This window comes from Trichoderma citrinoviride (genome assembly GCF_003025115.1).
Source record: "Trichoderma citrinoviride strain TUCIM 6016 unplaced genomic scaffold BBK36scaffold_10, whole genome shotgun sequence".
Taxonomy (NCBI): Eukaryota; Fungi; Ascomycota; class Sordariomycetes; order Hypocreales; family Hypocreaceae; genus Trichoderma; species Trichoderma citrinoviride.
This window is the reverse complement of record NW_020194718.1, coordinates 1,050,733-1,076,749: the sequence shown is the minus strand read 5'-3', so window position 1 is coordinate 1,076,749 and position 26,017 is coordinate 1,050,733. Positions and strand designations below refer to the sequence as shown.

The 26,017-nt window shown below is 52.7% G+C and overlaps 7 protein-coding genes across 7 annotated transcripts; 4 read left to right on the top strand and 3 right to left on the bottom strand.

Annotated features, from left to right (window-relative positions):
• Positions 1 to 971: 971 nt before the first annotated feature.
• On the top strand, positions 972 to 2,030 carry BBK36DRAFT_1160961 (hypothetical protein; the record flags this gene model as incomplete). The annotated part of the gene is made up of 1 exon (XM_024894335.1): positions 972 to 2,030. The coding sequence occupies one exon, from the start codon at positions 972 to 974 to the stop codon at positions 2,028 to 2,030; it is 1,059 nt and encodes a 352-aa protein (XP_024748115.1).
• Positions 2,031 to 3,162: 1,132 nt separating this feature from the next.
• BBK36DRAFT_1160960 (carbohydrate-binding module family 13 protein) lies at positions 3,163 to 4,098 on the top strand (the record flags this gene model as incomplete). The annotated part of the gene is made up of 1 exon (XM_024894334.1): positions 3,163 to 4,098. The coding sequence occupies one exon, from the start codon at positions 3,163 to 3,165 to the stop codon at positions 4,096 to 4,098; it is 936 nt and encodes a 311-aa protein (XP_024748114.1).
• Positions 4,099 to 4,518: 420 nt separating this feature from the next.
• BBK36DRAFT_34302 (hypothetical protein) lies at positions 4,519 to 6,687 on the top strand (the record flags this gene model as incomplete). Its single annotated transcript, XM_024898031.1, has 2 exons — positions 4,519 to 4,742; positions 4,842 to 6,687. Coding segments are annotated over 2 exons (2,070 nt in total), but the record flags the coding sequence as incomplete, so codon positions are not given.
• Positions 6,688 to 7,021: 334 nt separating this feature from the next.
• Positions 7,022 to 8,532, bottom strand: BBK36DRAFT_1123687 (S-adenosyl-L-methionine-dependent methyltransferase; the record flags this gene model as incomplete). Its single annotated transcript, XM_024891089.1, has 5 exons — positions 7,022 to 7,232; positions 7,289 to 7,534; positions 7,609 to 7,810; positions 7,866 to 8,234; positions 8,415 to 8,532. The coding sequence occupies 5 exons, from the start codon at positions 8,530 to 8,532 to the stop codon at positions 7,022 to 7,024; spliced, it is 1,146 nt and encodes a 381-aa protein (XP_024748112.1).
• Positions 8,533 to 13,941: 5,409 nt separating this feature from the next.
• BBK36DRAFT_6214 (GPCR, GprK-like protein) lies at positions 13,942 to 15,784 on the top strand (the record flags this gene model as incomplete). Its single annotated transcript, XM_024898378.1, has 5 exons — positions 13,942 to 14,421; positions 14,482 to 14,606; positions 14,659 to 14,784; positions 14,836 to 14,919; positions 14,977 to 15,784. The coding sequence occupies 5 exons, from the start codon at positions 13,942 to 13,944 to the stop codon at positions 15,782 to 15,784; spliced, it is 1,623 nt and encodes a 540-aa protein (XP_024748111.1).
• An 870-nt stretch (positions 15,785 to 16,654) lies between these two features.
• Positions 16,655 to 19,041, bottom strand: BBK36DRAFT_1170469 (hypothetical protein; the record flags this gene model as incomplete). The annotated part of the gene is made up of 6 exons (XM_024895450.1): positions 16,655 to 17,310; positions 17,400 to 17,683; positions 17,770 to 17,997; positions 18,078 to 18,644; positions 18,740 to 18,808; positions 18,890 to 19,041. The coding sequence occupies 6 exons, from the start codon at positions 19,039 to 19,041 to the stop codon at positions 16,655 to 16,657; spliced, it is 1,956 nt and encodes a 651-aa protein (XP_024748110.1).
• A 3,195-nt stretch (positions 19,042 to 22,236) lies between these two features.
• On the bottom strand, positions 22,237 to 25,795 carry BBK36DRAFT_1122695 (non-ribosomal peptide synthetase; the record flags this gene model as incomplete). Its single annotated transcript, XM_024890972.1, has 8 exons — positions 22,237 to 23,594; positions 23,679 to 24,018; positions 24,110 to 24,203; positions 24,315 to 24,599; positions 24,674 to 24,777; positions 24,891 to 24,973; positions 25,059 to 25,193; positions 25,285 to 25,795. The coding sequence occupies 8 exons, from the start codon at positions 25,793 to 25,795 to the stop codon at positions 22,237 to 22,239; spliced, it is 2,910 nt and encodes a 969-aa protein (XP_024748109.1).
• Positions 25,796 to 26,017: the final 222 nt, after the last annotated feature.

Genomic DNA, 26,017 nt, shown 5'->3' with positions numbered 1-26,017 from the left:
ATGGTCCTGCAGATGCGTGGATGCAGGAGAACATGCGGTCGATGTCGGAGGAGGGTCGATACACGATGAGCATCATTCCTGCCGAGAGCATTTGTTGCATATCAAACTCTGTAGTAAGCAGTCATCAAACGAGAGACTTTTGACGATCACAACCTCTATGGAACCTTTGCTTTGATATGGAGTACCCTGACATGGATTAGTCACCTTGGTTTTTCGACTGTTCAGGTTGTCTTCGTCCTGTAGTGGCCACCCCTGAGGTCAGGCGAGTGACACAACGGTTTAAGGGCAGTCTTTTCGAATAACGAGATGATTGCATTTGAGCTATATCCTATGGTTCAGAGGAAGTAACCTGTCTGGGTTTTCTTTATCAACTCGTGTATGAGCTATTGCCGTTCTATAAGCGGGTAGATATTCTTGTGAACTCAAGAGTTCTTATTCTACTCGCGCCAGCAGCAACGTTCTCGATTCTCGAGAGCTATCAAATCATTGGCCAACCAGAGACTTCTCCCTGGAAATCTATACGTCAATGGATGACATAGAGAGCAACTTCAGCCGTTTGGTCACTCTCAGATAGTCCAGTTGCCTCCGGGTGGTTACTGATCTTGACTGTCAGTCTTATGTCCAGTGCTTCTGACTTGTCCCCGGTAAATCCGTAAACTTGGTGTAAGGATCGTCGTCTTGGACTTCCTTCAATACCCAGTCGAATATCAGCAGCCGAAGGATTCACTATCGCCGAAATCACCCCTGCAACTCAGACATTGTCAGATGGGTTCGACCCCAATTTGCTCCATCACGGGGCTCGGGGTAGATTCAGCGTACCCCAAGTGCATGGGTGTTGAAGACTGTAAGTCCAAGTGTTGCTCAGGGAATATTCGAATATAAAAGGGCAAGAGCAATACGAAGCAAACAAATCAATCAATGCCATCTTTGCACCTTTTCAAGGTCTATATTACTATTTCATGCTTTTCACAATGGCTCTCCGATCCGTCGCCTTGTTCGCTCTCTGTGGCGTTTCCCTAGCCTCACCATCGGCACCACCACTTAGACCCGTCAGCACTCTATACGAGTTCCCCAATCCCTCCTACATTGAGAATCTCGCAGTTCGAAGCAACGGCCAGATCCTCATCTCCGGCATCAGCACTCCCCAGCTCGTCCTCTTCGACCCTTCACCCTCTGGGCCAAAGAAGCCTGTGCCTGTTCACAACTTCACCGAGTCTCTCGCTCTAGCCGGCATTGCAGAGTACCAGCCAGACGTATTTGCCGTCATTTCAGGCAACTCTTCCTTCACAAGTGATGCGTCAAGTGCTGGGACGTGGATCGTCTGGAGCGTCGACCTGCGCGGTGTCGACATCTCCTCAAAGCATGGCCAAGTGGGACTCACATCGCCGCCCGTGGTGAAGAAGATTGCGCATGTCGAGCCGGCTCAGTTCCTCAACGGCATCTCAGTTCTCTCAGAAAAGGACCAGACGCTCCTCGTCGGCGATGTCAACGGCGGCGTCATCTGGCGCTTGGACGTCAAGACAGGGCATTACGAGGTCGTCATCAACAACACGTACACCCAGCTCTACCCGTCGCCACCCTTTTCGGCGTCGGGAGTCGACGGCGTCCACGTCCGCGACGGCTCGGTGTACTTTACAAACTTTGGCAACGGCACGTTCAACAAGATGCCCATCCACTCGGATGGAACGCCTGCAGGGCCGGTGACGACGCTTTCCCATAACCACGGGCCGCTTCATGAGTATGATGACTTTACGTTTGACTGTGACGGAAACGCGTTCTTGGTTACGGGAGGCGAAAACACCATTGAGATGATCTCGGCGGATGGAAAGCGCCAGGTGACGGTTGCTGGCAACCTCAATTCCACTGCGATTGCTGAGCCGACCTCTTGTGCTTTTGGTCGTGGCCCGCACGACAAGAACATCCTCTATGTTGTTACTGCGGGCGGAATGCAGACGCCGGTGAACGGAGATGTTGTTATTGGTGGACAACTGGTTGCGGTTGACACGACGTCGAGGGGTTCAGCTTGCTGAGTCCAAATAGGTCCTGTGCCGTGTAATACGGCGGGCTTCGAAGTTGATATTGGGATGTATATGTAATGATAGTGTCATCTGTCACTAAATAAAGCCGTGCTCTTCAGTTTCATGTCCTATTGCTCCAGTTCATCTGCCTCCCCAGGGCGTGAGCTACGCCTCGCACTCGACCAGGGCCGCGGATATGGAGTACTGAAGCTATTGAAACGGGCAATTTGAACCACTATCGCATGTCAGCTGAAGCAAAACTCCTAGAAGGTGTCTGGAGAGGAAGTATAATGAGATTGTTAAGTGGCGTTGCCTGAAGCCTTGGAATGATGGCTTGCGAAGCCCTTTGACACATCCAAGGGTTGGAATGTAATTTAAATCAAAGCTGTTGCCTCACATCAATATTAATCGAAGTGGCTTTCTTTTACTTATGACCTAAAGAGCTCTAAAAATGTGAGTGAAAGCCCAGCTGAGCGACTAACGAAGCAACACGCAGGGCGACGACATAAGGGAAGTTAATCATATCAAGCTTATTCCACATCAAAGCCTCCTTCGTGAGATTAGTTACCCTTAAAAAGCTGAAGAAGACTGATCTCGATTGTCGTCATGAACGTCAGTTGTCAACTCGGTTACCTCCTCCAAGTTCAGCGCCATCTGCTGTATCCCAGTTTGCGAGCATCTCGTCCAGTCCTTTGCTACCATCATGTTCAGCTGGGCTATAACATTTGCTCTCGAGCAGCCACTTCCTTACGCTAGAATGCCATTGCCATTCGTACTCAATCTCTCTGTCGATAGGCTTGATTTTCCTTTCCTGCCGCAAGCCGCCTTTCCCCAGCTTTTACTACCTCTACAAATAAGGTTATTTCAGCTTCCATCTCGCTATTTCGGTGAAATATTTCGGAAAGTGTGGCTCGGTTCTTCGTCATAGCTGATGGCTACCATGTAAGTTGCGTTTCCAAAAACAGCCCCGTCAGATCAAAGGATGGCCATATAATGGGACAGCGAGCTGAACATTTCTCAGGTGATGGAAGAGGTGCCCTTCTAGAAGAAGGGAGTAGTCTCCTTCCTTTTCATCATCAGTTGGAGTATGTCAAAATCACAGCCCTGAGAGCCACAACGCAAACACTTAATTTACCGCTTGAGAATGTCTGAAGTCACCAATCGCAACGAGGTTCGGGCAATCACCGCAGCTGGCGGCTGGACCATCGTCTACGGCGATCTCATTAATGAAATCGACGTAATTGAGCTAGTCATCTCCGTTCCCACTGGCACTGTCGCTGGTTGGGTCTCTAGCCAGGTCGATGCCCAAGTCAAAAAGTTCAACCAAAGCCTGGCCACCGTCTCCGATGATGTCGTCAAAGAAGCAACGCAGTATCTCAAGGGTCTACTGCAGAACAAGACTTCTGGAGAGCGAGACATCAACGGACTTGGAGTCAAGGCTGGCATCGTCACGTACCACCGCAAGCTCAAGACGCCACTTGGCTCTGTGCCGCTGGCAGACAACTACCAGCCATATATTGGTATTCGGATCACCAAGCCCCTTCCACCAAAGGGGGAGCCGACTTCCATTCAAATACCGCCAGGGGTACAGCCAACCGCGCCGCCAAACCCGGCACATGATGGCTTGGACAGAAGATTGTGGTACCGAATCAAGAATCCGGCGAAGCCCGGCATGGCCATTGACGTCGTGAACGACGGTAACCAGCAACAGGACGGTCAAGTGCAAATGGCCGCAGAAGGCAATTTCAGCGGCCAACACTGGCAGCTTCGCCCATCCAGAACCGACCCCGGAGCGTACAATCTTTGTAACATGTGGCTTGGAGCGAACAAGTGCTTGGACGTGTACGGCAATGACAAGACCAAGCCGCATGTGGCCACTGCTGGTAACTACTCGGGACAGCAGTGGAGGGTTGAAGAGCAGGGCTATGGGACTTGGAAGCTGTCGAACTCGTATTCTGGGCCACTGGTGCTGTTGGCGGATGCCTCTGGAGGGGGAGTGTCGCTCAAAGACGCCCAGGTTTCTTCTCCTGCAATGTGGACTTTGCAGCCTATCAAGTCAATCACGGAGACTGGATTCTAATGATTGGCTACAGTATCTTGAACTGAAATGAACTTGTTTCCATTATCAAGTAAGAATTGGTTAGTGGATCACGATCACATGCATCTCCATCTCCCCATGGCTTGTAGAAAGCAGCGAGTCTTCAATCCCTCCGTCACAAGCCGAGCAGCTCTATAATACGGAGTTCGTTTGCCTGGTTGCTTGGGTTCGCCGACCCACAATTTGGCACCAAAAGTAATGGTCCATTGCGCGCTCCCATTGGCCAGCGATAACCCGATAACAACATCCCTGCCAAAAAGTTTCCGTCCCAGTTCCCAAAGAAAAAGTTGCGACCATCATCAGTTCAATCGCTGGCATTGAAGCGGAACTGCGCACCAGATCTTTTATACCCGAAGCAGCATACTCATCCAGACCTTCACAATGGACAAGCGAAAGGGAGGAAAGAAGACTGGCGGTGCAGCTCCAGCGCCAATCTCCGACGAGCGATTCGCCAGCTTCCAGACCGATCCTCGATTCCGGCTGCCGTCGAGGAAGCACACCAAGACGACCGTCGACAAGCGATTCGCGCGCATTCTCAAGGACGACGAGTTCACGGCCACGGCCAAGGTGGACAAGTATGGACGCAAGATCAAGTCGGACTCTAAGAAGAAGGCTCTGCAAAGGCTGTACCAGCTCGACGAGGACGAGGAAGACAAAGAGGCCGACTCCGACGATGAGGCCGACAAGCCAGTCAAGGGCAAGAAGGCTGATGAAGAGGAACAAAGCGATGATGAAGACGAGAGCGAAGAAGACGAAGAAGAGGACATTGAGGTCGAGGATGACGAGGTCGTGGAGAGAGAGCTTCTCGCTGCTTCGAGGTCTCGAAAGTATGACCCCGCCCGAGAGGGAGGCTTCTCCTCTTCCGAAGACGAAGACTCCTCGGACGAAGACTCTGACGACGAAGTGCTGGACCTGGCTACCGGTGGCGACATGCAGCGGTTAGAGCAGGAGGAGATCAAGACCGGAGAAGTCACGACTCGGATAGCCGTCGTCAACCTGGACTGGGACCACGTCAAGTCGACAGACCTGATGGCTCTCTTCTCCAGCTTCATCCCCGCCAACGACGGCGGAAAGGTTCTCAACGTTGCCATATACCCAAGCGAGTTCGGAAAGGAGCGCATGCAGCAAGAAGAGCTGGAAGGGCCGCCCAGGCAGCTGTTCAAGAAGGGCAAGAAAGACGAGGAATCCGACGACGAGAGCGCATCCGACAGCGAGGCCGAAGAGGCCGCCATCAAGAAGAAGCTGATCCAGGAGGGCGACGATCAAGATTTCGACAGCGACGCCCTGAGGGCCTACCAGCTCGACAGGTTACGGTACTACTATGCCGTAATGACGTGCTCAAGTAAGAGCACTGCACAGGCCATCTACGAAGCGACAGACGGAACCGAGTACCAGGCCTCATCCAACTTTATCGATCTGCGCTTCGTTCCGGACGACGTCACCTTTGACGACGAGCCCAGAGACCAGTGCGACAAGGTCCCCGAGTCATACAAGCCCATCGAGTTCGTCACCAATGCGCTGCAAAGCTCAAAGGTGAAGCTCACCTGGGACATGCACCCCGAAGAGATCAACCGGAAAGAGTCCATCAAGCGGGCCTTCAAGGGGAGCAGAGCAGAGATCGACGAGCAGGACCTGAAAGCCTACCTCGCCGGTGACAGCGACAGCGACGAGGACGAGGACGACGATGCCGAGGCGGCGACCGGCGACGCAGCTGCTGCTGCCGCCGATGGCGAACCCAAACTGAGCAAGAAGGAACTGGCTCGGAGAAAGATGCGCGAGGCCCTCGGTCTCGCGGCCGAACCAGAGCCCGCCAAGAAAACCAAGGATGCCCCCGTGGGCGAAATGGAGGTGACCTTCACTCCAGCCCTGTCAGGCGGAAAGGCCAAGGAGGAAGAGAGGGAAGAGACGACCATCGAAAAGTACGCCCGCAAAGAGCGCGAGCGGAAAGAAAAGAAGCGCCAAGCCGCCAAAGCCAGACGCGAGGCGGCCCTCAACGGCGACAAGGGCGCTGAAAGCGATGATGATGACATCCAGGTTGTTCACGGCGGTGATGACCACGACGACGATGGCGAGGATCTCGGCTTCAACGACCCCTTCTTCACAACCGCAGACCCCGCCCCCGCAACGAAATCCTCCATCCGCAAAGAGGAGCGCCGCAAGAAGCGCGAAGCCCGCGAAGCCGCAGCCGCGCTCGACGCCCAGGAAAAGGCCCACCTGGCCAAGGTCATGGCCGAGGACAAGGACGACAACCGGGCGGAGCACCTCGACCACTTTGACATGAACGAGATTCTGCGCGCCGAGAAGCAAAAGGGCAAGAAGGCGAAGTACCAGAAGAAGAAGAAGAACAAGGGGGATGTGGCGGGCCTGCAGGAGGACTTTGAGATTGACGTCAAGGACGAGCGGTTCAAGGCCGTGTTTGACAGCCACGAGTTTGCGATTGACCCTTCGAATCCCAAGTTCAAGGCTACGGAGGGGATGAAGAAGTTGTTGGAGGAGGGGAGGAAGAAGAGGAAGATGGCGGTTGGGGGAGAGGAGGAGGAGGATGGGTCGCGGGAGAAGAAGAGTAAGAAGGGGCGGCGGTGAAGATGTCATATGGGGAAGGGAAGATAATCATGGTGTCAAGAAAGAAGAGGAAGTTTGATTTTGCATTCGATTGCATGTACAAGTCATGTCTATACAGGAGCATATAGTCAAGGATGAAAAGAATTCTAGTTGTAATTCCATAATTCCACAACACTTTGAAGCCAATCTCACAATGCTTTGAAGCCAATCTGTACGCATCAAACAACCGCAAACTCCGGAGCATTTAGTCTCTGACAAGAAGAAGAAGACGAGGAAAAGCAAAAAGAATTTGGCCACACGCCTCCATTAACGCCCCGAGTCGTCTTTCCAGCGAAACGCCGAGTCAATCCGCATCATACGGCTTCTGCCCACTCCAAAAGTGCATCTTGCCGTACGCGTGGACGGTGGGATCGCGCATGGCTTGGCGACACTGCATGAAGAAGATTTCCATCTCCGTCTTCTCCCATCCGAGCATGGGGAAGTGGATGGCCCCCATAGCAGGGAAGAACTCTTCACAGGCAGTGCGGTAATACATGCCGACCAGTCGCATGATTCTTCGAGGCCAAAGTCAACAACTGGTGTCCAGGGAAGGAGGGGAGACTCAGCTCACTTGTCTTTCGGCCATGTGCCATAAGGGAGCTTGATATAGTTGTGCTGAATGTTGACAAAACCTGCCTCTGCCAAGTACTGCCCTCCGAACACAGCAGCATGGGCATTGGTGCCAAACTTGGCAAAAGCCTCAAGCATGACCTCAGTGAAGCGCTTTAGAGGCCAGTCGTCCGGGACCGTATCATCGTCAGTGTGGACGTCTCCGTCCACGTCCTGTATCTCGACCCAGCCACCGGGCTTGATATTGCTAAGATTATACCAGAGTCAGTTGTTGTCCCAATCATCCACCTCCGACGAGCTTTGTGCAATATCGCGGCTTACTCGTATGCTTGCTTGAGCAGCGCAACGGGATCTTTCATCACCGGTATCATGTTGCGCAAGTGGACAAAGTCCCAGTTATCGCCGTTGAGCCACTCAGCCTCCACATCGTCAATGAGAAACTTGACATTGGGAGGCACCCAGGACGGCTGGATGGGACTCAAGTCAAGCCCTAGGACTTCAGCACTCGGATATCTGTCGCCCACTACCACCCCATGTTATTACCTGTTCACATTTCAGACAACATGATGTTGACTCACTCTCAATGGCCCATAATCCGGTGCCAGTGCCCAGATCCAAGATCTTCTGCGGATGGTCTCCAATCGGGGCGTAGAATAGCTTGCCGTCGGTTGCCTCCAGCATCATGGTATGCAGCATGTCTTCGCGGTTTTGTTCCGCCTCATCATTGGGAATCGGATATCTGCCGTGCCGATAGCGATGATAGCGTCTGCCATTGACATAACTGTGGTCATAGATGCTCGACCCCAACGATGTAGAGTCAGATTGGTCGCTTATGGACGCGGAATCGTATTCACTGGGTGAAAATTCGCCCTCTTCGTCACTGCCGCCGGGTTCGATGACGGCGTCGCCATGCAACAGCCCCAGGTGTTCTTGTGCAGGCGCCTCATCTAAATAGCAAGAGTGTCAACCACTTATGCCACTGTATGGATACAATAAGTCTCTTTTAAGAAAGATGTGTTTCACAGCTGGGCGTCTTCTGGTATATGAGAAAAGGTACATCACGACGGTTCGGCGAACTCGCTCGTTGACAATGAGAGCATGAGAGGGCGGGTTACACTATCACTTACCTGTAATGCCTGGAGGGCTCAACTTGCCAACGGGGCTCGATCGAGGAGCAGCCCCAGCCATGGAGTCGCTCCGGCTGGATCTTTTGCTCCCTGCAGGACTCCCCGCAGAGCTTCCCATGGCTTTTCTGGTGCCTTAGAATTCCCAATGCGCGCCAAATGGCTCCTGTAACCCAGGAGAGAGTGTTCTGGATAACGACGATCACGCGACTTGGAATTGTGACAGTAGCGGGGATATGTGACAGCGGCCCGAGCGAGAACGAATCGGCCATGAGAGCACAGGGCCGAATCAATGCGGCCAACTGGCGAGGCCAACAGGACAGTACAAGCAGCGCCGAGGATGGCCGTCCTCAACACATTAACATGCGAATCGATGTGTGAGAGAGGGCGAGAGGGGGGAGAGAAGAGGAGGGCTGGTTCCTCCAGAGCTGAGGCCGGGGTCGCAGGAGTTCGCTGTGTTTGCGTCGCCTCATTGGACTTTCGTTGGCAACCCTGCATGCAATATGCATATCGCATGCATGTGAGGTTGTACCGCGAGCGAGTGGCTTTTTCAACGCAGTTGCAGCCGCGGTGCCATTACACCAATCCCGAGTCGCTTGGGCAGTCCGTTGACTCCATTCCGGAGGCCATAGGGCAGACTCCGAATCGATCGATTTCCTTGAGGGAGACGCTACCAAGAAAGCAGCTGTCCTCCAAGCTCCGGGCTGTAGGTGACAGCGAGGACGTGATGCAGGGAACGAAATGAGACAACAACTCAGCCGCGTTTCCCGCTTATTACTCGGATGCCTCGATTCGGCGACAGCATTGGCATCAACTTGTAACGGTCTGTCGACACTTGCAGAGTCGGTCAGTCACTAAATCTTCTGCGGCATCAAATGCTCATCGATCAATGAATCGGGTTCCTTTTGTCGGCACATATGTAAGAGGGCAAGCAGCAGCAGGGCGTCGTACCGCCAACTGCAGCCTCCATATCAGCGCTGAATGTGACTGGTGACTCGATCTGCAACCCAGCTCCAAGACAACACCAGGTTACCCTGGAGTCATCTTCTTGTTGTCGACTTGGAGTGTTTGATGAGCTGTTGGTGATGATATCCGGAGATGACTTGATGGAATATCACGGAAGAAGGAAAGATAAGATAAAGGACGGCTGCGAAGTGATGAGTCATGTTATGATGTCGAAGGAGGCAGGAGAGAGGCAGTCTATTATACATGTATAAGGAAGGAGAATGACAAAGCATTGCCGCACTTTATCGAGAAGAACTACAACTTCAAACCTCCGTCATTCACACATCTTGTCAAGAAACAAGGAACTCGGTATGTCACCCATTCCGTCCTGGATCTCGTGAGCTTCCAAGTCTTGCGCTTTTGCCTGAAGCAGAGCTTATTTGGGCATTTCCACGCATAGGCGCAGCTTCAACGTCTTCCTTCCTCTCTGCGAAGCAACCGGAGTGTACAAGCTGAATACGAAGCACTATTCTTGCTGATACGGTGCAAAGCCTCGATATCTTGAAGGGCCATCTCTGGGCGAACAAACAAAGGGGCTGTCGGAGGCCTGTGGCCCGAAGGAACTCGCCGAAAGGACCTGCCTTGCTGTTGGTACGTTGGCCAGCCTGTGGTCCGTGATGGACCTCGAGTTGCTTTTTGCGGATATAAATGAGTGGCCACTACTTCTAGAGCATGTTCATTTGCTCTCGGAGCTCACAATAGCATTGCATCGGTGTTGTCCGTCTTCTTTTTATTTCGTGTTCGGATCCATTCCGCTGACCCATTTCATCGCGATAGCAGTACATACCCAACGCACGCGCCCATTTCCCTCTTTCTACATCGATTTGCCACGAGCACTGCCACGCGAGCGTCGAGATTGTCGAGTTGTCCAAAGCATTTGAATTATCCATCACCAACCCTGACGTTTTATTCTCACCTCCCGGACTACCCACTTGGAAGCCCCAGCAAAACTGCCAAAATATCCCACACTTTGTGTGACTTCTACCTCTTCAGCGGTTGAGGTGAACCTTGTCTACGTTCCCCTTGTCTCATGTCTCATCGAGAACAACAAGATGGCTCTTGGAGTCGCTGCATACACAAATGCCTAACGCAGGCCATCATCTCAGGATGGGCGACACACATCAGACGCTCCATTGGCATTTGGGATACTACTCATGACTCCGCACCCAACGCACACCACTTGTGATGGAGAGCTCATCATTGGGCCTGTTTTGAGCTATGAAACAAGCATTGTGAAGTGGCCAATGTCGTCTGGTTCTTCTAACAAACTGCCTCGCCCCCCTTAGCGAGTGGCAGAAAAACTCTTGCTATTTCTCTGTACATCCATCTCAGACATCTAGGCTCAAAAGGCTAACCTGGCATTGTCTGGATAGAAGTTTCACTCCAATTCACATGACGACACTGCATGGTCATGGATATCTCTGATGATCATGGACTTAGTAGTAGGCTTTGCCAGAGGCCCGAAATGGCCAAGACCATGCAGTGATGAACGAGTTTCGGTGAGGCGTTGCGCTAGTTTGATACTCTGCGTCGCTCATCACACGAGACATAACATTTATCACAATGCAGAGTCTCCCTTGCTTCAACGGTTCCGGCGTTAAAGGGCCGCCATGTCCAATCAAGAGGCTCTCTTCTAACTGCATCTGAGACGGCCCAACCGTATATCAAGCCTTGAGCCGAATGATAAATGATGTATCTGGCGACCCTCACCATGGCATTCGTGACAACTGACGAACTTGGACAGCAACGGCCCGCGCGCATAGCGTCTTCTTCTGCTGTCCTTCGGCGTGTTGCTCATGCGTACTTGTACGGCTGAGATTCTTTCCGACGCGCCTAATGCGACCTGTCATGACATGGTTGCTTTCCTGACACCACGAACGCCGTCGTGAATATGGAAGGGGGGTTTGCAAGTGAAGGATACCACCGCTGTTCTCGCGGTGCAACGCTGGGGAACATATCTCAGGTCACCCGAGTAAGAGAGACGCTGGCTGAAGAAAGGTCGCTCAAATGAACCTGACCACGGATGCCTGACCCTTGTCGAGCATCTTGCGAGTGACGTTGGGTGATGATCAGGCAATTTGAAGCATCAACGGCGCCGCCATGTTGGAGTCCTCTTGCGATTCTAGTTTGCTCGCCGAAAACTGCCCGCCAGAACCACAAACACAGAACCAGGCTTCTCCCGACAACAGCGGAGTGGCTTGCGTCCCGGTCCATGGCAACCGCGGCTTGGCAGGGATTAGCTGCAGAAGTGAATGGTAGCCGGAGAGAGCATGGGTCATGACATTGGGTTGTAAGGAGCTGAGAACACCTCCACAGAGCGCCTCCACCGCGCAGTCGGCCGTCGGCATCGGCCGCAATGGTACCCAAGCTGGCCTACAGGCCATCAAAGCTAGGGGCGATGCTCCAGCTCAACCACGATCGGACGCATCAGAGATTGCCAGTCAATCAAACCGTAATGAAAAACGACGTCCGGGCCTGTTCGTTCATCTGAGGGAGTGGCAGGAAGAGGAGCGATTGGCTCTGAGACTCCTTGTTCAGCATCACAAGGTGCTGCAAGGGCGATACGGTGGCACATCGAAAGCAGGGAGGTGACGCAAAATAAGAACATCGCGTACGGCTACCCTGATTGCAGTTGAAAGCCACAATTGAGTCAAGTTGCTGCAAATATTCGCCTTCTCTATGCGCGGGCGTGGATTTCACCTCATGCAAAGCCGTCGATGACTTGCTCTGGGCAATCGCTCTCTCGATAAAGAGAAAGACACGGAAGGAAAATATCCAGGCCCCGGGAGACCCTCAGACGCATGCGTCTATCGCCTATCTGACTCGGAGCAGTGCCTGTAAACACTTGCTCCAGACAGGCGGGCGATGCTAGCGTCGGCGTACGGGCGCGGTGGAAAGCTAGACGAGCGAGGCTGAAGAGGCCCTGTCAGACAATCTCCACAGGGGTGCTTCCGGAGGGAGATCGATGTCATTCATTACTTCCCATCACTTCCCGGTCAACTATATACGACTACTATTGAGATCAACCTTATCTCTTCCTTGGCCGAGAGAGAAATGAAAAATAGCGTCACGACACATCTCGTATACGCATGGCCGGCTCCCACTGTTCAACTTGAGCTGGATGGTTGGCTTGGCGGACACACGGCCCGCCCTGTCACACCGCGGCCATGGCATCTGCCCGGCGGCTCATGGCTTTCACACCTGCGCTAAGGTGAGGATATCCTTGCTAGCTGCCATTGCTGCGAGCTCTTGCAGGCCAGGCACGGAGGATTTTGCGTATGGGTTAACCAGATCGGGCTTCCAGGTCCCGTCAACTCATGGGTCTCTAATGACATCGCCCCGGCTTCGATTTGGCTTCGTGGAGCACGCTAGGAGTAGCCGGCGAGCCTGTCTGGACGATCGGAAAGTCAGACTGCCGCCTTGCTCAGAGGAGAATTGTGCCTTGGAAAAAGCATGCCGCCATCTGTGGAAACAACATAAGCTGGCTTGGACTTCAGACCTTTGCTAGTTCGCCTCCCATGTCAGCACTGCTAGACAAGCGAGGGCATGTCGACTAGACGACGAGGCCATGGCAACAAGGCCTGTCCAGGATACTACTACTGTACTACTTACATGTGCACCCTTGCTGTGTCTCACAGCTGGTGGCTGATCGATATCCTGGGCGCTCCAAGTCGTGAGCAGCAACTGCCTCGACTCGTGTGGTCTGAATCAACGAAGACCACAGCGCGTGTATGAGCTTGACTGACGAGTGGAACGTTGAGTCGCTACCAATCATTGTTGCGTCTCCTCTCATCACCGCGTTCTAGACACACATACGCTGCGCAGGGGCCGGTAAAAGGAAGAGACTGACGCAAGGAGCAAGTCTGCAGCTGTGCGTCAAGACCCCCTCGGAACTGCTACGGAGCATGTGTTGGCTCCATGCGTGACCCTTGCTAAGGGAACCGCCTCTGCTCGGAAGGGATGGGGGGGACGTCGACGGTGCTCGCACTTTGCTTTTCCACTCTTCCCGGTTGCTCAATTTGCTTCCTTTTTTCCTCTCCTCACCTTGCTCTCACGTCGGCCGACTCAACCCTCGACTCCCTTTCCGTTCTGCCCCAGACGCTATACTCCGTTCCCATCATGATCGACATAAACGTGTGAAATGGCGTTGGTTACTACCCGCGATTAGTTCGATGAGATTTAATATCACACGTGTCGGAAGCTTTCCTCGAACCCAGGGAGACAGGAACCCTAGACTTGTACTCGGCAACCCCTTGGTGTTATTTGACTTACTCCTCCACTAGCCACGAGATTTTCATGTTGCTCTTTGATCTTCAACCCTCGTCATCTCCCACTACTTAATCTGTTGGCTTCCCTTCTTGCCCCTTTCTTGGTTGGAAAGTTATTCATTCCCTTTCTTCATAGCATCTATTACCTTCCCGCTCCTGCCGTCTCTTCAATATTGTTGTACTTTTCCCCTCTATTTGTCTCATAGCCTTGTTATTGATGTCTTTTCTATAACCGCTACCACAGACAAAACTCCAGAATGGGTACCGAGTTTGGTATCAACAAAGATACCAAGCCCGAGCTTCGTCTCGGAGCTGTGGGTATCTTCTTCCTCGTCTTTGCTGCATTATGGACGGCTATACTCTTTGCCGGGATGGCATTCCTCTGGGTCCGGCGCGAGATGCCCATTCTTAGGATCCGAGGCTTGCCGCTGTCCTTTGCCGCGATCACTTTCATGCACACGTACTGGCTTGCTGTCCAGCTGGCCTACTGGTATGGCGCGCTGATGCCCGAGGTCGCCGAGTTTTGGATCATGGGCGTCTGGTTTCCCTTTGGAATCGCCCTTTTTCACGCCTCCAACAGCAGGTTCCTGTATGTTGCCGATGGCCAAAGAAAGTTCCTCCAGAGATCCGATGCTCCGTCTGCGCCCGCTGGACAAGGAAGCTTACTGGGTCGATGGCGGAAGATGGATTACAATCGTCGTTCTCTCATCCTGATCTTTACCTGCATGGGTCTCCAGGTAAGTTCGACTTAATGGTCTTATGCTTTGAAGGAATCGATGAGCTAACAGCGGATCTAGCTCGCTCTGACAGTCATTGTGTTCCTCGTGTCTCGAAAATTTCACAGCTCATTCGGCATCCCTGGCACTGAAGTCCATGGCAGCTTCATGGAACAAAAAGTGGCCCAAGGCCGCGGATGGGAGTGGTTAGTCTCGCCAAGATTCCAACATGGTCGTAACGAGCTAATGATTGTATAGGGTTCCCTCCATCTTCTGGCAGATGTTCTGGGCATGGATCTTTGCTCCCTATATCCTCTTCCGCGCGCGCAAACTCCGAGACACACAAGGATGGAGGTTCCAAACCATTGCCTGCTGCATCTCCAAGTATGTCGTACCTATCAAAATAGCTGGACTTGTCACTAACGCCTACTGTAGTCTTCACGCCGCCCCAATGTGGCTGATTGCTTTGTATGTTCCCGGGATGGAGACAATCAACACGTACTTTATCCCTCCGCAATGGTGAGTGTCTGCTACTTGACAAGTATCATGGAATTGTATCTGACTTGGCCAATGCAGGATCGCCGTTTCCGTCATGCTCCTCGAAATTTTCACCGTCTTCGTACCCATCGTCGAGGTCTGGAAGCACAAAGCTCTCACTCAGGAGACGCTCAACTCCATTGCGCGCTGGGAGTCCCAGAAGAAGGGATTCAACGGCGGCAACAAGTCCATTCACTCAGACTCTACGAGGTCGTCATGGGGAGGAAGAGTCGGAAGAACGTCGTCTGTACACACAAGCACCTCTGGCGGAAGCATTCTGACCATGGAGGCCCTGGAGCACACTCTGTCAAAGAACCCCGAGCCACTGCAGCAGTTCTCCGCACTTCGAGACTTTTCTGGAGAGAATATTGCGTTCCTCACAGCGGTCAAGGAATGGAAGGCTACCTACTTCCCCACCGCTGCGAAAGAATCAGAGAAGGAGGATGGCGCGGTAAAGGAGCTGCCTCGCGAGTGTTTCGACGGCGCGCTCAAGATCTACGTTGACTACATCAGCGCGACCTATGCTGATTTCCAGATCAACCTCTCCTCGACAGACTTCAAGGCCCTGCAATCCATCTTTGAGCACGCCGCGAGCGTCATCTGCGGCAGAGAGCGCAGCAGTCCGGACCCTTGCACGCCCTTTGCCGACATCCCCCACAACGACTCTGAGAGCACCCTTGACGTCGTCCGCTACGAGGGCGATGTTCCTGCCGAGTTTGACGAGCATGTCTTTGACGATGCGGAGATGAGCATCAAGTACCTGGTGTTGACGAACACGTGGCCCAAGTTTATCAAGGAGCGGCGGTCGTTTGACATGGCGAGCGCTGCTGAGGCTGGGCATAACTGAACAAACATACGATATCTTATAAAAACGGCTCTACACAAACGGCAAAATTCTATCCGAGGCTTCATATACCCTACCCTTCCAGGTGAAAAAAGTATTATTGTTATGGATTGAGTATACGGAGGCAGGGAGGCCTTTGGACATTCAGATACGGCGACACGTTGTATCTACATGGTCTACTTGAAACGGGACGCTGTAGCGATCAATTCTTATGATGGCTTGCGGATATGACATGGAGGAATTACTTGATGACGGACCGACAAAGTATCTTTACAATACAATAGAGTAGTATAATATTAGTTACAAGAGAAAATGACGATGAGTTGACTTTCCAAATTGGTGTTCACGATGGGGAGCTGAAAGATCCTGGCTCACATGATCTTCACTCACCGCAGACTGTGGATTGAATCCTTGTACAGCTGAGGAACCCTGCACACTTTGCGCAAGCTTGAAGGACAAGCATGTCACGGTCAATCCCACTGAGTGCCTGGTCAAGCGGAAATCACGGTCCGCAAATCTCTACTTTGAAATATCTATACTATCTGCATGAGGGTGGATTGGATGGACAAGCTCCCTTGTCCTGTTGCTGCTTCAACGAGTCAGGGAACTGCATTTGCCTCGGCTTGTGGGTGGCTGGGAGATGGTGGGAGATGCCGATTAGACGATCAGATGCGATTTTCCGATTTGTGATGACTGGCTGCGTTATCACGATCGCGAGTAATGGAACCTAATTGATCGGCGATAGGGGACTTGGTTCAGGGTTGTATGTACGTATTGTGCAGAATACAGCTGTATGGCGACAAACTGCGACCACGGCACGATGTTGACGATGATGATTTCTGTCTGTTCTCCAGGTTGACAACATCTACCCAGCTATATGGGCATAAAGCCCGGCCACAGGGCATCCTCAAACTCATACTCCTGCCAAAACACCACATCCGGATCCTGCAGCGTCGTCTCCCCACCAGCACCACCAGGACCACCACCACCTATATCACCAGGCAACTGAGCTTCCGGCTGCTGCTGCTGCTGCTCCTGGGGAACCCGCGAGAGATACCACTGCCGGATCCAGCGAAGCTTGAAGCTCAGCCTGCAAAACTGCGCGCCGCCCGCGTCCAGCAAGCGACGTCTGCGGCCGGCTTCCTTGGCCCAGGTGTCTGCGTCCTCGAAGCGATCGCCAAGACGCTTCGTCAAGTCTGCAAAGTCGAGCTTTCTGCGGGCCATGGCGGGCTGCCAGTCGATTGACGGCTCCATGACGAGCAGGCGCGAGGAGGTAACTATGGCAAAAGCAAGGAGGCCCGTGACGAATGTGGGGAGGCCGGGGAGCTGGTTGGGATGATAGGAGAGGAGGATGTCGAAGAAGTCGATGGCGGAGAGGAGGCATTTCCAGAGGGTGTCGAAGCGTTGCAATGGGTCGGGGGGGTTGAGGGTGGCGAGTGCTTCGGAGGAGGAGGGGGTTGATGATGGGATGGGGATTGCGGGCTCGGCGAAGCGCATGAGTGTGACTTGGTAGTATGCCTTGAATAGGCCTTTTGGTTGACATTTGTGTTAGTGATGAGGCAGTGCTTATGTTGGAGAGAGAAAAGGGGGAGAAGGGGGGTTTTGATTTGTGACTTACTCTTCCTTTTGACGCATTCAGGCTGGATGCTCATCAGATCGTGGAGTTCTCGGCGGACGTTGTTGATGACCATGTCCATTGGCGACAGATGTGCGCTCAGAGTCGTGTCGACGACGTCAAAGCCCGGAAGCATGCTGTTGGCTCGATCGGCAACACGCTGCATCTTGACCAGAGCGACGAGGAACAGGTCTGATTCCAGGGGAGACTCGGCCAGCGATTCGCAGCAGTGAGAGAGGTAGTTGTTCCAAGGAAAGTGATTGCCTCGCTTGAACAGAGCAGAGATGCTGCAAAAAGGGTTTTTTTTCGTCAGGTTATCGATCCCTCAACAGGGTACTTGAGGAGAGAGGGGGTGAAGACGGGTTGTTCTCACAGTGATGTGGCATGATAGAGCCCCAGGACGGCTCGCTTCTCGTCGGCGGTATGAGGCTTCTGCTTCGAGGCACCCTTGTTGATGGTCGCCCAGGCCTCACCCACAAGAGATCTGGGATGCATATGAGTGGCGTCTGGGGATCTGTCCAGCTTGAGATCGAGAGCCATGGCCACAGCCAGATGAAGAAAGTTTGTCGCTTCTGTATTCATATAGAAATGGAAATCCCCCCTATTTGCCCCCCCACCCTCCTTTTTAGTAAACGACACCCTCGCACATGATGATGGGTATAGAAAGAGAGAAAGGCTCACCAAGCCAAGTGAAGCAGTAGAGCCTGCAATATCCCCAAGTTCCTTTCCTGCTTAACAACCATCCGGTCCGCGATATACTGGCGAAACCAATTCTCGACGCTTTGCTGCGTAGCCGACGACTGCGGCGCAACAGCCGCCATGACTGTCCAAAAGAGACATCGCGACGAAGCGTACAGCGACCGAGGATCCAAGTCTTCCGGCACGATGACGAAGGGGTAGTTGGGCATGAACTCGCGCCGGTAAATGGCAAAGTACGAGACCACTTCCTCGAGGTTAAAGCTGAAGCCCGGGATCAACTGAAACGTCGTTGCCGGCTCGGATGGGATGGGAAGGGGGATTTGGGGGGCTTCTTCACGGACGCTGACTCGGTTGGGTTGGGGTAGGGCGGAAATGGCGTCTTGCAGCGGCCTTGAGGTTGGTGCTTTCGATACCCCTCGGCCTGACGCTGCTATCCCTGTATCGTGGCTCTCCGGGGTCAACGGAGGTGTTCCGGAGGCTTGTATATGCTGTCCTGATGCAAGCATGGACACCAAGCCGTCAATCTTCTTCTCCAGCTGGGCAACGCGCCTGTTTGAACCAAGAACATGCACCTATGTCAGTAGAGGCACTTACACCGGCAGTGCTCACATCCGCAGGTTCACGAAAAGGACGGGCTGACATACGTCGATTTGCCTCGTTTCTTCCTCTGCACAGGTGCGGGCACATGACACGAAATCTTCATGCGAGCACATCTAAAGGGGGGGGAGGTCCAATCCCAAGTCAGCATCGAAGATAGCATCATATAGCCGATACAATGGATAAAGAAGACGCACCTAATGCAGCCTCCCTCGTCCTGGCCGGCCCCAGGAACCGGCCATCGACACTTCATCTTGAGCCGGGCACAGTTGGCACAGGCCCGGCTTTTGATGGCCTCCGGAGCCGTGAGGCCCTCTCCGGAAGCATCCATGTCTCCGGTGGTGGTCATGTTGGCTGCATGGACTTCTGCATCGCCATCCATGGCTGCTGTTGCGCGCACACGGGTCGGATAATAAATAGTGAGGACTTGGGATGTGCTTCAGATTGAGAAAGTGTCCGGACGCAAAGAGAAAAAGAAATCTTGTAAATTCCCATCAGACCCTACACAGTTGTCTTCTGTTACAAGTTCCTGTGGTTGTGAGCTTCTTTCGAGGAGGAAAGTTGCCGGAGATCCGGGCCTCATTTTAGTGTCCGGAGCCGGATATCTTGCCTGATTTGGCAAACACGTGCAGCGGCGTACGGAGCCGGGGATTATGTTAACGGCCGGTGCCGGATCGACCCTCCATTGTGCTTCAGATATACGGTGAGTCGGTTGTTTCGTTGTTGGCCGTCACCATCATCATCATCATCTTCTTCTTCTCTTACTTCTTCTCTTATGGCAGTAAGATCTCTCTTCTATCTTTGGTGATGCGATGCAACTATCACTGCTTCAACATTGGCTGAAGGCAGATCAAACTCCATTGCCGTTGTCATGGATACCGCCGTGTACATCATGCGACTCGACCTGGGCCTCGGATAACGGCGTCGTTCTTGAAAGACATGGTTTCAAGCCTCTCAAAGACGGTAACTGCAATTATTCTCAGCCTGTAGGGCACCGTGGCATCGGTTATCGATGATGAATGTCTTCACACGTGAGCCATGATTGCATTAGACTCAGCGCTGGGTTTGTCATTTCAACAACCCCTCGGCCATATATCTGTACCGACGCTGGGCCAAACCATCTTATTAGATCTGTGTATCGCGTTCTGGTTTATACTGGCAGCTCTGCATCGATAACTGAGTATCAACGATGAAGAGGAGCTCAGTGGCATTGAGCAGAAACCCAATCCCAAGCACAAGTAGCCATGTGTCTGTACTATACAAGTACTGAGGAAAAATACCACAGATTCACGGCTTGAACAACCAAGCCAAGCACCAGTCATATTCATTCATCATCTCTCTGTGTGATGGACACTGCCCACTTCCAAAGCTCCCCAGTAAGTCATCAAGTGATCATTTGGTTCATCGACAGCGCCATGAATGTCTCACTTGACTTGCCTATTGTCTACGTATGTACAAAGTGATACTCTTGACCTCCTCTTGGAGTTGATCGGATGCCGCTTGACTTGCTCCCAATGTGACAGAACCTACAAGCCACAACTGAGATCGTAGCCGTCAGGTGAGCAGGCCTTGAGGCTATTCCCAGTACCTTGTCAAGCATCCCTTGTCCATCAGGAGGGGGGGTGATATGGATACGATACGATCATGACGCCCTTTACACACGCACATCACCTGGCAGCCCGTGATCAACGAACTACGTATGATGATGAGTAGTTTTCGCTCGCGATCCACCATTGTATCGGGGGTACCGGTCGACTTCGGAATAGTATTAACAATATGCTCAATAGTCGCTCGTCCGTCCAAAACAATGTTCACTAGTGGTACTATCCCAAGATCTACAGCCCCTAAAAGCCCACCCCTATGTAGTCCGACCATCACACTTCGTCTCTCAACCATACACACACTCCCCGTAAACTAGCCAAGATCCTCCCGTCACTCCATAAAACTTGCCAAGAACCAATTCTCCGCAAATCCACATCTGCCCGCAAAGACAACATGAGACGAGAATCATCACGCTCAGCTGAGCTGAGTATTTTTTCTTAGGTCTTCAATCCTTGACCATTTGCTCCCTCCCCCGCGAGTCATGCATCCTCCCGGCGCTACGGGAACAAACATACCCACGCCCTATTCACAATCCTTGTCCACGATCCAGTTGATTGGCACACCAACAAATTCTACGAACCAAAGATTCAAAAATGTCCTTGTTCAAGCGACACAAAACCCTACGGAACAGCAAATCCAGATTAACTACTCTAGGTGCTTGCGGATTCATATCCTTGTGCCCTTCAAGCCTCCAGGTCCACTCCAGAACCGCCACTCTCGTCCCGATCCGTCTCCCTACAGACAAACAAGGCAGACAAAGTGGACATTGCAAACAAAAGCATACTACTACAAGCAACTCCTCAAACATATGGCCCCAGCAAAAGACCCTCCCCTCCGTCATACACACATGCATGGTTCATACATCCGCGCCCGGGTATGCGTGGCCATCCGCCCACGTGTTCCTTTTGCTTTCCCCCCTTCAGGTATCCTTTTTCCTTCAAACAATTGCAGCTTCACCCCCGCCCAATATGCATCATCATACTCGAGGTTTGGGATAAAGGTGAAAGGCAAACAAGCGGAAGCGTGCAAGCGGTGCCATCCCTGTAAGTGGTACATAGAAGGGCTGAACCACCAAGTCTCATCCCCACCATCATCCTTCATCATTCTCCAACCTGAGGGCGAACACACGTAGTTCAAGGAATAATGCCTACCCAATTCTCACTGAGTGCCAAGTCTGCAATGACGAGCCTCATCATCAATATACGGGTTCCCGTACCACGGCAATAGGCCGACGACGGCCGACGATCGGCCTCAACCGATCACCATTCTCTTTTTTTCAGGGGAGCGTGTGGGGCGCCTTCAACTCGACAAGGGGCAGCTCCCTGTCAAATCTTCCGAATGGCGGACTGCAAAGAGACTTTGTGGCACGGTGTCGATGCCGTGATCGATATACTGGGCGGCTGGGGCCGCGACTTGCACGATCTTGCATCTTGGCTGCTGCACGAATAAATCAATCATTAGCCCCAATGTCACGATGCACCATGTCACTAATCAAGGGACCAATGAAGTCCGGTTAAGTGTAACTCGCAAGTAAATTCAGGAAAGCAACTCCATAGCTACATGTACCAACTATTTTTTGCGCAGTAAAAAAGCATACGAAATAGCCCACAAGGCTAGCCAAGAAGTGAGGCACAAAGGCCTCCTTGTCAGCCGTAAAAGATTGCGTGCCTCCCGTTCCCCTTGACGAAAAGACACAACCTCCCGCAAATACTCGGAAACTCCAAATGGGAAAAAAAAAATAACAGAAATAAATCAGAGACGAAAAACCGGCAGAAGATCAGCCAAGGAAAGAGAAGCAGAAGATATATAGAGGAAGAAAAAAAGGGGAAAATATAGTGCAGTGAATGTAAGAATATTAATACCAGAGAAAAAGGGAGAAGAGACATGGCAAGACACCACATTTCTTCGAAAGACGAGACACGCATAGAGTAGGCGCCTTTTCTCAACTGTCCCAGATGGCCCCGTAAGCAGGGATGCCACGAGTTTCCAGCCCATATACCACCTTTTTGGTAATCTTCTCGTTGGCAATGATGATGACGGCCTCGGCGCCAAAGTCCTTGGCCATGTTGTAGCCCATGCGCACAAGGTCAGGCCGTCCCTGAGTACGAGTGTCGTGAATGACAGCACCGGGGATTGACTCCTTGATAGTATTGATGATTCTCTTGCCGAATGTCTTTTCAGGGGAGGGAGTTGACCAGATGAGCTGAGTGGGACAGCTCGGTGTTGCAATGTGGCCCAGCATGGGGCCAATGCCAGATCCTGTAGCAATCACCACCACGCGATTGAACAGTGTCGCGATGCGCATGACACCACAGGCCGGAAGACCACGGACCCAAAGGCTTGTAGGTGGGTTCTGGATGCACGCCTTGGTCCAATCGCCAGCGTTGGATACCACGAGAGAGTATCCTGATGCGATGCCGTTTTCGACGTCAGGCTGCGGCGCTGGGATTGTCGCAAACGAGTGCCACTCAAGGAGCGGGCGGTGGGAGACACGAGTGAAGCTGCCGTTGACAGGGACGGTGTAGTCAAAATGCAGGCGGATAGCGTGGTCAGACAGTGGCTCCGCGTTGACCTTGACTTTGCGGAGAAAGACCCAGGAGGAGGCAACGCTGCATGTAGCCACGCCGAGCATCCAAAAGGACGGTGTCTTGACAAGCGCCAGCCCGAGGTCCTCTCCAGCCGGGGTAGAGTCGTACACAGAGACAACAGTCTTGGCCCAGAACAGTGCAAGTGTGGTCCATCCCATGAAGCGGTGCATCTTCTCAAACATGTTGTGCTTGGCTTTGCGAAACACAGGTAAGGCCGAGGCGAGGATACCGAAACAGAGCGCACAGAGCAGCCACGACACCACCAGGTTGGCCAGAGAGGCTCCCGATGGTCGTCCGTGGAGCTGAAACCGGGCAACTGTAGCTTGGATAGTAGACGCCAGCAGCCAGGCGGTGGCACAGATACCAGCACCAGAATGAACACCACCGAGATGGTAAATCTTGGCACACCGGCGGCGGATCCAGAAGGGGAAGAATTTGGGAACGGAGCAGAAAAGGGTGTAGAGGACGTTGATGACAGCATCCTGTCTAATGAGCACACCAGTGACAAGGTTCGCTGCTGTAATGGTTGCGAGCCACTCGACGCCAGGGTGGAGAAGAAGGACAGCGACGAGGACTCCGATGTTGACAAGGCCCACGAAGCTCATCAGGACGCGGTATACAATAAGAACACGTTTGAGAAGGCCTCTCCAGGGCTTGGGCCACTTTTTCTCGGGAATCGCCGCTGATAAGTCGATCTTCTCGTTGGTCTTGTCTTCTTCTCCCTTATGGAAAGCGGCCGTAAGAGTCGATGATGAAGAAACAGATCGAAGGCCGGCCAGCGAGTCAGAAGTGGCACTATCCTTCCTCGGAAGAACAGCCGATTGGAACGTGGAACTGAAAACGGTCGAAGACTCGGAGATTGCAGGAGAGGCAGGGACGGTAGCCAGCAGACGGAGTGCCTTCTTGTCTATCTTGCCATTGGCGGTCGTAGGGAACTCGTCCAGGAGATGAAGGCTGGACGGCACAGCATAGTAGGGCTGAAGTCTGCGAGTGTGCTCCAGAATGGCTCCAGAATCCTGGTTAGAAGGAACGGCAAAGCCGTGGATTTCTCCATCAATAAGGAGTGCGCAGGCGCGGGTGACACCAGGCGCTGAGGCCATCGACGAGGAGACACCATCCAGCTCGACGCGGAAACCCTAGTTACCAAGCATATTAGACCCCGTTCGTCAAACGAACACTTGGAAAACAAGCCTTAGAGGTAGACCTGTGCAGAAATAGAGTACTCACCTTGACCTTGACTTGGTCATCGACACGGCCGAGAATCTCAATGGAGCCGTCGGGTCGCCATCGACCCAAATCGCCGGTGCAGTACATTTTGGTTCTATTTTGTAAGACACAATAAGTGCGTTAGTCATGTTCCTACACCTTCCAAGGATCTGAGGGGGCAGGGTCACAGCTGAGAGAAAGCTCTCACTCCCTTAGCAGAACTCACCCATCGTTAGCAAAGGGATCTGGAATGTAAGACTCCTTTGTCTTGGCCTCGAGGCCAACGTAGCCGCGAGACACGCCGCTTCCGCCGGCCCACATGGTACCAGGCTCACCTGCCGGTACCGGGTTCAGGTTGTCGTCAAGGATATAGACGTTGTTATTGGGAGTAGGGGAGCCGATAGACAGGCCGTCTCCAACAACGTGTTTCTGCATAGTGTTGACAATGGTTGTTTCCGTAGGACCACAGCAATTCCAGTAGGTTGCATGCTTAGCCCACAGATCAGCCAGGCTAAGGAAGGGGTAGGTTAGAAGACAGACCTGGAAGAGGACCAACAAGGGGGGCGATGAGGACTTTTGACTTACTCTTGTGAAGTTGGCTCGCCAGCCGTAGCAACAACTTTGATCTTGGGATACTTGGTGGGAGGGTACTTGGACAGAATAGTTGGTGTGCAGATCAGTGTATCGACCTAAATCGGTCATTTTCGTTCAATATTAGCCCATGTTTACCACCAGGTGTAACGATGTGTTGTAGCCCCCTCGTCGTGAACTCTTGCTCCCCTCTTCCTCTTGGACAACTCACCAGCTCGATGGCGGGTTCCCACTTAGAACCCCGGATGACAAGGGTGCCACCGTTACACAGGCACGCAAAGATCTCCCAGGCGGCTGTCACTCGATTATTAGTAATGTGAACTCCTTTATCCACAGCGGAATCCAGTCAAGGGATGGAAAAGTCATCTCCAAAACATACCCATGTCGAAGCTGATGTTAAGAACCTGTCCCACCCGATTGCCCGGTCGAATGCCCAAGTTCCCGGGAGACATACAGACAAGATTGGAGACATTCTTGTGTGTCACGTCGACGCCTTTGGGCTTGCCAGTTGTCCCTATTTGGAAGTGTCAGATTTCAGCTGCGTGCTAGAAGGGAGGGTGCATGAAGCAATCGCTGTTGGTGAGACCTCTCAGTAATGTACTCACCGGATGTGTAAATGATGTAGCATCCACCATCAGAACTAGCCAGGTCTGTCCACCTCTCATCCTGTGTCTGGCCCTCGAGCTGCTGCTGTTCAATAATGACAGGGGTGGCGCCGGGGCAGAGGTCGCGGATGCGATGAACCGTGGATGGTAGACAGCAAACGATGCTGCCTCCCGACTGCTCAAAGACGTGGCGGATGGTTGAGTCTGGTACGACACCTCCATCAAGGGGCACATATTGAGCGCCACAAGACAGAATGGCCCATATGCCAACCACCATCTCGGCGCTCCTCTTCACAACAAGAGGGATTCTCTGGTTAGGAAGGACACCAAGGCCACGAAGCTGGGCGGCGAGTGCCTGAGCCCGAGCGGCCAGCTGACGGTATGTGATGAGTCGGGTGGTTTCACCAGACAGATCATGGAGGGCCACATTGTCCGGGAATGATCTGGCATAATGGTAGAATGCTGCTGTGACAGTTGGAAAGGGACATGGAATCTTTGGGCCATACTGCATGGCAGTGTAGTCCCAGCTAGGACTTGACGTTGCCATGATATCGGCCAATATCTGCGTACAGATGGGTGAATGGGTAGCCGGATGGATGGATGGATGGATGGATGGATGGATGGAGCTGCGGATGAGGCAGTATGAATTGGGGAGACGAGAGCTGTGTAATGAAGAAGACAATGAAGCCGGTGTGTGTTACTGTCGTCCAACCTGACGGAGAGGCCGAGTAGG